Source organism: Panthera pardus, unplaced genomic scaffold, assembly GCF_024362965.1.
Source record: "Panthera pardus isolate Hobbes unplaced genomic scaffold, ASM2436296v1 HiC_scaffold_18, whole genome shotgun sequence".
Taxonomy (NCBI): Eukaryota; Metazoa; Chordata; class Mammalia; order Carnivora; family Felidae; genus Panthera; species Panthera pardus.
In genome coordinates this window covers 26,465,603-26,477,982 of record NW_026526743.1, presented here as the reverse complement: position 1 = coordinate 26,477,982, position 12,380 = coordinate 26,465,603, and the positions used below count along the sequence as shown (strand labels likewise).

At 42.9% G+C, this 12,380-nt stretch overlaps 2 protein-coding genes across 4 annotated transcripts in view; one reads left to right on the top strand and one right to left on the bottom strand.

The window, feature by feature from the left end:
• The window catches only part of LONP2 (lon peptidase 2, peroxisomal), a 102,654-nt gene extending 100,978 nt beyond the window's left edge, over positions 1-1,676 (bottom strand). The window contains exon 1 of the mRNA XM_019456016.2: positions 1,335-1,676. Within this exon, the coding sequence (XP_019311561.1) occupies positions 1,335-1,567 (233 nt within the window). The 5' untranslated portion in view covers positions 1,568-1,676. The remainder of the gene's footprint in view (positions 1-1,334) is intronic.
• Positions 1-12,380, top strand: part of LOC109270976 (ATP-binding cassette sub-family C member 12) — a 180,974-nt gene that overhangs the window by 1,149 nt on the left and 167,445 nt on the right. For all 3 annotated transcript variants that reach the window (XM_053906072.1, XM_053906071.1, XM_053906070.1), the window contains exons 2-3: positions 7,994-8,136; positions 9,899-10,035. In XM_053906072.1, the coding sequence (XP_053762047.1) occupies positions 8,038-8,136; positions 9,899-10,035 (236 nt within the window). In that variant the 5' untranslated portion in view covers positions 7,994-8,037. The remainder of the gene's footprint in view (positions 1-7,993; positions 8,137-9,898; positions 10,036-12,380) is intronic.

Genomic DNA, 12,380 nt, shown 5'->3' with positions numbered 1-12,380 from the left:
AAAAAGGAGTAACTGCAAGTAGGTAAACAAGGGCTCTAAATTAAAAACATCTCAAGCAGAGTTAAGGATAGGAGGCAGGGGCTGGGGAGGTATGTTTAAAGAGAATAGCATTTGTTGAGCATATACTATATCCCAGCATTATCCAATAGAAATATAGTATGAGCCACATATGTAATTTTAGTAGCCACATTAAAAAGTAAAAAGAAATGGGTGAAATACTAAATTTTATTTAACCCCAAACAGCTAAAATGCTACCATTCTAACATTTAATTGATGTAAAATGTATTAGTCAGCGAAACATTTTCCATACTAAGTTTTCAAACTCTAGTGTGTACTGTATATTTAAAGCACATCTGTGGTGACTAATCACACAATCATACTGGTTTATCTGGGACTCAAGGTGTTTCCTGGGAGACAGGACTTTCACTGCTGGAACTAGTTCAGTCCTCAACAAACCGGGACAATTGGTCACTCTAGTATCTCAATTTGGACGAGCCACATTTCAAGTGCTCTCTAGTCACATGTGTTTAGTGGCTATAGTACTGGACTACTATCAAGCATGGCACAAAGGTTATTTCATTTAGTATTCATAACACACCCAAGAAATGAATGCTGTTAGTTTCCAAAATACAGAGGAAGAAATAGGCACAGGTTGTGTGTCATAGTCACACAATTAAAAAAACAAAAACACAAAGTCACACAACTAAGGCCATGGTGTAGGGCAATCTAGTGGCAAGGCTGGGGTGTCCGAAATGAGAAGCTATGAGAATATGAGAAAGTTTCAGAAAGGCAGACAAGGGAAAACGTGGGTAGGAATTGAGGGGAAAAGACAAGAGGCAGACAAATAGTGTGGAAGAGAGGTACCCCAAAATCAATGAAAAGGGTAGTGCAATTTACGATAGCACAGGAAAAAGAGAAAGCGTGTGGAGTACCAAGTGTCTCACTTAAGAGGGCAAAAAAACAACAACAAAAAAACAAAAAACCCACCACCACCACCAACAAAAACGACGGGGAGTAAGGGAGGGAAGGATAAGAGGAGGGGGCCCGGAAAGTTAAGAGTCTTAGGAGTTAAGAGTCTTTAAGAGGCTTAGGAGTCTGAGGATCTGGGGGGCGAAGGGGAGAACCTAAATTAACAGTGGCAGCTAATTGCATAGTTTTCACTACTTCATGGGTCAGACATCTGTCATCCCCATTTCACATGGGAGGTGACTGAAGAGATAGACTAAACCGCGAAGGCTGCCCCTGCGCCCCGAGGCCGGACCGGGCCTGAGCCGGAGTCCAGAGAGGAGGCCACGCCGCCCGCTGCCGCCACCGCGGGAGGCAGCCGGGCCTACCTGTGCAGCGGCGGCAGGTCCTGCGCGTCGCTGGCCGGGTCGGGCGTGTTGGGGATGACCCCCAGGATAGTACTCTGCAAGGACGTGCCCTTGAGCAGGCGGCTCCGCACCAGCTGCAGGTTGCGGGCCGAGTCCACGCTGGTGCGCATGGTGGAGCCGGGCAGCAGCACGCCCTCGTGGGTGAGCAGCAGCGGGAGGCGGCTGGGGATCTGGATAGGGCTCACCGACGACATGGCGACGGCTATTCGCGCTAGGGGGGGCGTCAAAGGGAGCAGGACACGGCAACCGGCACTAGCCCCACCACCCCAACCAAAGCTCCCAGCCGTCGGCGCGCCTGCGCGCCGCTGCTTCCGGCTCCGCCCTACGGCCCGCCCCCGGGCTCAAACCCCGCAGCATCGCACCGCCCCCTCCCGGAGTCGCTCGGCGGGTGCGCGCTGTAAGTGTACAAAGAGAGGCGCACTCCAGCCGCGTGAGACCCTCGTTCTCCAGGCTTGCTCTAACAGTCTCTCCTGAGGCTCAGCCACAGGGCTGTCCCCGGTGTTGAAGCTAGAGAGAAGATCGTGTTTAAATTGTACCTACTTGAAATGTTTTTAATGTTTCATTCGAATTGATATTAGATTTTTTTAAACGTTGCAATAAAAAGTTCCCACCGTTCAATTATAATAATCAGAAAATTAACATCACTGTTATCTAATGAGTAAAGCTTATCCAAATTTTGCTAGTTTTATCACTTATGTCCTTTTTCTGGTCCAGGATCCCAGAAAAATCACTTTTCATTTAGTTGTGATGTCTCCTTAAATGTGTGTGTATATATAGATAGATATATCCATCTATCTATCTATCTATATATATACACATATATATATACACATATATATATGTATATATATACACATATATATATAGATAGATAGATAGATATCTATATCTATCTATCTATATATATTTCTTTTTTCTTTTAAAACCGTGATACTTTTAAACAGCATTGGTCCATTATTTTATAGAATGTCCCTCAATTGGGGTTTATCTGATGTTTTCTTGGGATCAACATTATACTTGTTTTTGCAGAAAGACTACAGAAGAGATGTGGCCTTCTTGGTGATACATGATGATTGAAATGTATTATTAATGGTGATTTTAACTTTGATTACCTGGTAATGGTGATATCTGCCAGGTTTCCCTGTTGTAAGTTAGCATTTTTCTCTTTATAAGTAATAAATATGTTGTGGGGAGTTAATATTATGTGTATTAATTGGAATTCTGTAAGAAAAAGCTGCACATCTCCCTCATTATTTACCTATTCAATTTTTTTATGTTAGTAGGAGTTCATGGATTTTTTTAATGGGTTATAACCCAGTAGTATCATGTGTTTCATTGCTTGAATTGTTTCAAATTTGGCCATTAGGAGCCTCTTCATGTTGGGATTTTACTTGGGTTTGGCTGTAGGTTGCAGATGGAAAATTTTCCCTGACTATGAAGTCCAGCACTGCTCTTAGAATCCAAGAGAGAATTGAAATTTCATTCAAATCAACAAACATTCACAGAGGAACTGCTAAGTGCAAGGCCCTGGGCTAACTGTGGAGAGTATGACATAAGACAAGTTTATACCCTCACGCATCTCTTGGCCAGGGGACAGCCCCATAGAAGGCTGAGTGTGATACAGGGCAGGTGGAACTGTATGTTTCTGTGTATGCCGCAGATAAGGGAAAGGAGAAGGCAGGTGTACAGGCTGCTATGGTGGAGACAGAAATGCAGGAACTTGAACACTCCTGCCCACAGCTCTTTCTTTGACATTATCCTACCTTCTTTCATACACTCACTAAGCAATATTAGAATACCTACCAGGTACTAGATGCTACTTTAGGTGCTGGGGATACATCAGTGAATAAGACAGACAAGGTTACTGTTTTCATGGAGTTGAACTTCTAGTGAGGGAAACAAACAATAAGCAAGGAGAATAATTTCGGATGGTGATAAATCCTTTAGATGGTTAGAGAAGGGCTTTCTGGACAGATGACATTTCAACTGGGCCCCATGCTTGGAGACGTAGCAATGCAAACCTCAGGGGGTGAGGGTCCAGGGGGTGCTGTTTCAAGGCCAAAGAAGCAACACAAAGACTTTGTGGCTGGAATGAATTTTGGATATTTGCAGAACCTTCTCCTGAAATTCATTGAGAGTGAGGGTTTGTGGTATGGATAACAGAAGTGGGCAGGGTCAGGAGGGCAATGTAAGAGGAAAAAGATTCATTAGGGAGTCTAGAAAGAAGTCAAGGTCTTACTCTAAGCCTGACATAAGCCACTGGCAGTTCCAAGTTGCAGAATAACTTTTCCAGTTTATGTTTTCGAGAGACCATTTGGCTGCTGTATGCTGTCTGTGAACGCTCCGAATTTTACCCATCAAGTTATACTCCTAATTATACAGAATCCTATGAAGATGGTTGTGAGGTTTATCCCACTCTATTAGAATATGCTCAGGATTTTTTTGAATCATCGGACAGAGAACCCTGGCAGTTTTAAACTGAAATTAGGCAGTTTGCAGAGACCCTGAATGGCTGGGTTAGATTTTTTGAGGCTCTTAGTGTTTTAACAAAGAAATTTAAAAACCTTCTGATAAACTTTGTGATAAATATCTCAGACACTTATGTTTAATGCTTTTAACTTGCACACATATACTCCTGCCCCCATAACAAGAATAACACACAAAATTGGTATTCTATTCACATAATCACTGAATTTATCTTTTTAAAAAAAGTTTATTTATTCTGAGAAAGAGAGAGAGCATGTGTGAGCAGGGTAGGGGCAGAGGGAGAGGGAAAGAGAATCCCAAGCAGGCTCTGCGCTGTTGTTGCAGAGCCCATCTTGGGGCTTGAACTCACAAACCAAGAGATCATGGCCCTGAGCCAAAATCAAGAATTGGACACTTAACCGACTGAGCCATCCAGGTGCCCCACGGATTTTTCTTTTTAAACAAATTCACACTGCACTATAGAAACTGCAGTGGGAATAGGTCCATGTTTAAATTGCTTGTTTGATGAATACTTTCTTTTAATCCTATGATTATATTCCTGTGATGGATGTGTCACCCCACCTGGGAAAGCATCAGGACTCTAAATGTGAGGTCTTTAGTGACTTTGTGGCTTTCCTGGCTCCTTCTTTGAAAGACTCTACATCTACATCGTTTATTTATCTATCAAAACATTTATTTATTATTTTTAAATGTTTTAATGTTTATTTATTTTTGAGTGAGACAGAAGAGCATGAGTGGGGAAAGGGGCAGAGAGAGAGGGAGACACAGAATCTGAAGCAGGCTCCACTCTCTGAGCTGTCAGCACAGAGCATGACACAGGTCTCAAACCCATGAACCATGAGATCATGACCTGAGCTGAAGTTGGATGCTTAACCTACTGAGCCACCCAGGCACTCCTCCATCAAATATTTATTAAGCATCCACTGTATGCTGAGCACTGTACACTAGATTCACAGATACATCAATGAACAGACAAACACGGTCCCTGGTTTCAAAGAGCTTACATTCTAGTGAGGTAGGCAGAAAATAAATAAGCCAACAAAGAAAGAAATGGCCATTTCAGAAATTGATAAGTAAGGGAAATGTAATAGGAAACTATGTAGAAGGTGATAGGAGGAGGACTTCAGTGTTCAGTAGGGAGGTCTGGCAAGGTTACTCCCAGGAGGTGGTGTTTGACCTGAGACTGGAATGGTGAGAATGGACCAGCTCTGCGAGGAGCTGGAAGGAGAATGTTCATGGTAGAGATTAGGACTAGTGCAAACATCAAGGTGGGGAAGAGCTTCCTAGTTGCTGGAACAGAGGAGAAGGCCAGGTACTGGGATGTGGGGACTCAGCAGCTGGGAAGATTTCCTCCGGAAGCTATTGGAACTAGCAAAAGGGAATAAACCTTGGGGCAGAGAAAGTTGACTAGCACAGGGTGTGAATGGACTGGAAAAGAGAGGTATAGGAGGAAGGTCTAATCATCTACACCTCTTTGGGGCCTGGCTTGCAGGTGCCTCTGCTCCTTGCCTTGGGCACTTTCCTTACCCACTGGTGTATCCTCTGGCCTTAGACACTACATCCTGCTGGGTACGTGGGAAGCACAATGAGGAAGTAAGTCAGTTCCTCCAGAAAGCTCTTGCCACAGGTTACCTTGCTGCTGTGCACCACCCCCCCCCCCCACTGCCTTGTTCCCAAACTGTTTCATCATATACAAATGGCCCATGTCTAAACCAAGTTCATAATCATGACTCTCCCATCCCCCCCAAAAATGGGGAGAATACAGGGATGGAAACATCTGTTTCCTCTCTGTTTTTATTCCCATCACATCCTGGTCCTTACCCTGACCACAGTGGTGGTCTCGCCACTAATCAGATTGAATATGCTTCCACTCTGGTTCTTTCCAAGAGGAAATTGGGAGGCCAATGACTTCTCAAGGACTGCCAAAGAAAGTTCTGGAGGGAATTCCCCCTGGCCAGTCAAGGAAGCAGAGGTGGCCCTCATCACATTGGAGGGTGGCCCATGCTAATGTGTGGCAGAGGTCCAGGTACGTTAAGATGAACAATTTGTGTTCTGCAAACATATATTCATTGTACACGTTTGCATTTCATTAATTTCCATTTGGTTTACTTTTCCCTGTTTTTAGTTTCCTGGACAAATGCTGTATAGAAAAGGGTCACACCTTTGAAATCCTCAGTGTATCTCTCTGCAGGTGTTTAAAAATAAAACAGATTGACAGATCATACTAAGCAGAAAGGTGACAGAAAATCTGATTTATTTATTTGAGAACATGGTTCTTAGAGACCAAACAAAGAAATTAGGTGTGACCCTTTTCATACATCTTGATATTTCATTTTCCTCTTACTTATTAACATAAAGCAAAATGTCGAGGTGCATTCATGTTGGAACTACACTCATTCACCAATTGCAATGGTAGCTTGGTACAGACACAAACATTTATTGGCACGCCAATGATGCAGCCCCTTGCCAGCTCATGACTTGCAATCTAGAATTTGTTGCCTCCACTCCCTGCCTCCTGCCATTCCCTCCCCTGGAAATCTTTAGGTAGTGAATGAACTGTACTGCAATACACTGTGGTCCGATCCCCAGGGACTTCTATTGAATTATACCAATTTTACTGTAATGTGTCTGTGTTCCAGGCTGGTTCACGGCAGCCAGAAATCTTGTTTCTTCCCAGAGTCTTAAACAAATTGTGTGACACTCTCTCTTACCCAAAACATGTCCTTCTCTCTCTTTGTTCATTTCCATCATCCCTGAGAGATTCACTTATAGCGTCACATGGCAAGTATATCTCATACCCTGATGCCCCCCGTCTGGGGACCCTGTCTTGCATGGTCTATAGCAGAATTCCAGAAATGGAATCCACCAGTTCTGGTTGTGATTTGCTGAAAGGAAGTGGGATGGGAGGGAATGGAATAAAGGCATTTGGAAAATTCTTCTCCCAAGACTGGGTAGTGTGCAAGTCTACTTACTCGAAGCACAATCCAATATTTCAATGTCAAGAGCTGTATCTGAACCCTAAGACAGGCTCCATAATTTGCAGGATCCAGTGCCAAATGAAAATGTGGGGCTCCTTGTTCCAAATTATTAAGGATTTCAAGATAGTGACAGTAGAGCCTTAGCTAAGCCTGGGCCTTTCTGAATATAAGGCTCTGTAAGGCACTGGTCATACCCCATGATGCTGGCCCTGTTGGTCATACCCTGGTCATACCCTGTTATATACTCTCTTTTTCCATTCCTTCAAAAATATTCTTAATTGCCATCCCCTCCCCCAACCCAGGCACATGGGTGTTCTGGAAGTGAGTCACATACTCAGAAAGGTAAAATGGAAAGCATTTTAATATATTTTATAATTTTTTTTGCTTTTTAATGTTTATTTTTGGGAGAGAAAGAGAGACAGAGCATGAGCGGGGGAGGGGCAGAGAGAGGAGACAGAATCCGAAGCAGGCTCCAAGCTGTCAGCACAGAGCCTGACGCAGGGCTCAAACTCACGAACCGCGAGATCATGACCTGAGCTGAAGTCGGATGCTTAACCCACCGAGCCACCCAGGTGCCCCTGCATTTTAATATATTTTTAAAATACCTTGGGTAATTTAAGATTCCTAAATTATGTCCAGCTCCAATCCCCTGATTCTGTGAAAACTGAGAGTCAGAAAATGGCAAAATTGCATTTTTTAAATTTATTTACTCATCCATTTATCCTTTATTTACTGAGTACCTGTGATCCTTTTAGCACTCTCCCAGGCTCCAAGGGTTCAATAGTGAGCTAAACAGACATGTCCCTGTCCTTGTGAGGCTCTCTATTTAGAGCGGGAAATGAACTCTGAACAAATAACGATTCACACAAATATTTAATTACAAACTGGGGTAAGAGAAGAAGCATGGTTCTATGAGCAAGCTTGGCCCTAGGTTGTAGGGTTGGGAGTGGGTGGTTAGAAAAGGTTTCCCTAAGTGATCTTAAGCCTCAGTAGATGTTTAAAAAGAGGGAGCCATTCCAGGAAGAGGGAAGAGCAGGTGCTGTGTCAGTGGCCCAACCTTCTGCATGACCCTGGCACACTCCCTGCAGGGGGATGTCCCCCTCTCCTGACTGCTCAGGGCTGAATCTAAGCTGCTCTTACCTGCTGCCTTTTCAGATTCTCTGATTCTTGGAAAAGAAGGATTGGCAGAAGAGCTGAAAATGACCAGGAAGAGGATATACTGGGTCCCCAGGTCTTCTGGTGGCCTCGTGAATCTTGGCATGGACATGAGCGATGACATGGTTTCAGGACTCAGCTATGTAAGTAGGTCTCCTTTGCATCAAAATACCAGGAAACTGAATTGACAGGGTATTCTCAATGGTCACGAATTAGGTTAGAAAATTTTGTCCCATATTTATTCAACCACCTTGACTTCTTTTAATGGATCTCAGGCTTCACAATTAGATGAATTGTACTCTCTGGTCATGACACACCCTCTTGGTCTGTCTATCTACCTATAATCTATCTATCTATCTATCTATCTATCTATCTATCTATTGCCTATTTATCTATATATTTACTTATAATAATACAATAAGCACCGGTAAACCCATCAACAACTCACCACCTTGGACCTTAACAATCACATCCAGCTATTGATCTTCTCCCCGACTTCATTCCCCAGCTTTCCCTACCTGAAGTAAACACTGTCCCAGATCTTTTCTCATCAATCCCTTACTATGCTTCTAAGATACTATTATTTATCCTATATGAAGCCCTAAAGACAATATTCTTTTTTATTTTAGTTGTTTCCCACTTTATCAATTTCTAAAAATCTTTATTTTTGAGAGGGAGAGAGAGAGAGAGAGAGAGAGAGAGACTGAGCACAGGCGGGAGAGGGGCAGAGAGCGAGAGATACGGAGTCCGAAGCAGGCTCCAGGTTCTGAGCTGTCAGCACAGAGCACGATGTGGGGCTCGAATCCAAGAACTTGGAGATCATGACCTAAGCCGAAGTCAGCCACTTAACTGACTGAGCTACCCAGATGCCCCTGTTTCCCACTTTATCAAAAGGGTCACATGTAATGTTTGGGGCTTACTTTCTTACTTATTGATTTCTTTTTGGTAGGTTTACTCTCAGAGGGCAACTTGGTCTCACATTGTGTGGGTAACTAACTATAGCTCCCTTTATTCTTGTCTACACTGTGTACCACAGATAAAAAAAAAATGGGGAGGTAGAGTGACCTGTCCAGAGGCACCCAGTGAATGTAGGGCATACCCAAGCCTGGGACTCAGTTGTCCTAACTCCTGGCCCACTGCTTATTCCCTACCCAGCAACCTTTTTTTTTATTTAAAAAATTTTTTAAATCTTTATTTATTTTTGAGAGAGACAGATAGAGTGTGAGCAGGGGAGGGAAGAGAGAGAGGGAGACACAGAATCTGAAGCAGGCTTCAGGCTCTGAGCTGTTAGCACAGAGCCTGACGCAGGGCTCGAACTCATGAACTGTGAGATCATGACATGAGCCAAAGTTGGATGCTTAATGACTGAGCCACCCAGGCACCCCTCTTTTATTTTTTTCTTTAAATTGAGGTATAATTGATGTGAAACTTACTAGTTTCAAGTGTACAACATTTATTCAATATTTACATATAGTGCAAAAAGGTCACTACAATATTACTTCCATCATCACATATAATTACAAACTTTTTTCTTGTGATGGGAAATTTTAAGATCTACTCCTTACCAGCTTTAAAACATACAAGGCAGTATTATTAACTGTATCAACCATGCCATACATTATAACCCCATGACTTATTTATTTTATAACTGAAAGTTTGTGTCTTTTCATCCCCATCACCCATTCTGCCCACACCCCACCCCTGCATCTGGCAACCACTGATCTGTTCTCTGAGCTCTTTGTTGGTGTTGTTTTTAAGTTCCACATGTAAGTGAGATCATACAGTGTTTGTCTTTCTCTGACTCTAGCAGCTGGATGTGGAAAGATCCATCATCCTTGGGTGGCCAACACTCCAGGACAGTATGAGGTCAGGAAACTGATGCTCTTTTGGTTTTTCTTTCCCAAGAAAACTTACACCCTAGAAGACAGCCCCTGGAGCCAGCAGGTGAGGAAGCCTGAGACACGAGGGACAGCAACAGAGCTCCATTGGGGGAAGTATGATGCTGCCTGGAGAACCATGATTCCCTTCCGTCCCAAGCCACAGTGAGTTCTGAGGGGGAGTGAGGGGCAGTACCCATTATGACAATGTTCCTCAGACACAAACACATACATCCCTCCCAAAGATGTCTGAACATTCATGTCACCAGCACAGCCAAATAAGTCTAGAGCAGCCTGAGGCACATCAGAAGGCAGAGTCAGATCATTCATTCATTTATTCTTTCATTCATCTATTTATTCATCCAACAAAGATTCACTGAGAACCTACCAGACACTGTGCTAGACCTCAGAGGAAAAGTACTAAGCAAGGCAGACATGATTCTTGCCCATCATGGACCACGCACTGGGGAAAAAGACAATAGCAAGTAAACTCATAAATAAACATGTGGTTACAAGCTGCTTGAAGACAGTGCTATGAAGTTTGGGGGAGGGGGGAGGTGGGCGGTGCTGAGGGACATTGAAACAGTGACAACTTGGTAGGTGCTTGGTACTTAAGCTGTGCTCTGGAGGATAAACATGATTTTACCAGGCCAAAGTAAAAGAAGGATGATCTGAGCAGAGGGAACAGCATGTGCAAAGGCCTGGCCTTGAGGTGAAAGGAATACAACATGATGTGTCCAGGAACTGAGAAGGAGGTCAGCATCACTGGAATCATGTGTGATGATGGGCATGGCATGAGATGAGATTGCAGAGGGACATAAGTCTCCACAGGGCACATTAAATATGTTAGTCTTCATTCTAAGAGAAATGAGGAGCTATTAAATGCCCTATGATGGTACCCTTAAACTTATGAGTTAAAGAAATTCAATGTATCCTTCTCCAGTAAATCAAAGTTTAAAATAACCATTCCCAAATGTCTTTCTGACTTCTACAATCTTGCTTTCAGGGTCCTGCACAGAATCAGGTACATATTCATTTATTTATCGTCTATGGACAGGACCTTAACATTCTTCTAGAATGATTCTAGAATCATCCTAGAATTGCCACAAGGACTCTGTTTTGTATTAACAATCCCATCTTCTCTCTCACGTTTGCTAAGATTTTATCAACGAACTGGAGTTGTTTTCCTATTTTTTTGAAAACCTGAGCTCCCATCACCACATCACTCCCACTGAATTGCTCTTATCTCCACCAAGAATAAAGAATGTGGGTGCTTAAGTGCGCCCAGGCAGCCTCATTGAGAGAAACATTCTGCTTCTACCAGACCTTGGGCATAGTGGCACCAGCTCACAGATTCTTGCCCTTTCTCTGCAATCATACATGGCCCCACATATCTAGTGATACCTGGTACAGACTCCCACCTTCCTTAGTCCCTTCTCTCTCCAGCATGTAGACAAAGGTGTGGCTAGCCTTGCCCAGAATGCACAGTCCGGGGCTGGTGGGCGGTGAGGCTGGGAAGGGCCAGTGAGTGGAGAAGAGGGTGTAGCCCAAAACAAAACAAAAGCATCCCATGCATTTGGCATTTTGTATTCTCATCTCTCACCCCAAGTCTTTTTTTTTAACTGAATTTTCTTCATATTGAAACATACAGCATTAAAGTCAACTTTGGAAAAAAAGAAGTAGAAATTATATACAATCCCAACACCCTAGTCCAATCATTATTTCTGTATTTGTGAATCATTTCCAGGAATATGACCTTGTCATTCTAGTTTATTTACTTTTTATTCCATTTTTTATTTTTGTGAAAATTACATAAGCAAAATATAGAAAACATGAAACAGTAAGAATCTCTTTTCTTTTATCTTTACCAATTCTAATCCCTTTGTCAAAGTCAACCACTATTAATAATTTGAAATAAATGTATGTATACATGTATAAATGTGTATATATAAAAATGCAAATGCACATGTACGTATAATACATAAATATGTAAATGTGCATATACATAAATATATAAATGTGCATGTACATAAATATATAAATGTGTATATACAATTGTTAATAGTGGTTGACTTTATATATATAGTTTTGTCTGCTTTCTCTCATTTCTTCCTTTTTTAAAAGTTTATTTATTTATTTTGAGAGAGAGAGAGAGAGCACATGCGTGTTGGGTAGGGGCAGAGAGAGAGGGAGAGAGAGAATCCCAAACAGGCTCTGTGCTGTCAGTGCAGAGCCTGATGTGGGGCTTGATCCCACAAACCCTGAGATCATGACCTGAGCCAAAATCAAGATTCAAATATTTAAGTGACTGAGACACCCAGGCTACCCCTTCCTCTTCTTTTTTAATGTTTATTTATTTTTGAGACAGTGAGCATGTGCGTGTAAGTGGGGCAGGAGCAGAGACAGAGAGGGGGACAGAGGATCCAGAGCAGGCTCTGTGCTAGCAGCACAGAGCCTGATGCAGGGCTCAGACTCACAAACCGTGAGATCATGACCTAAACTGAAGTCAG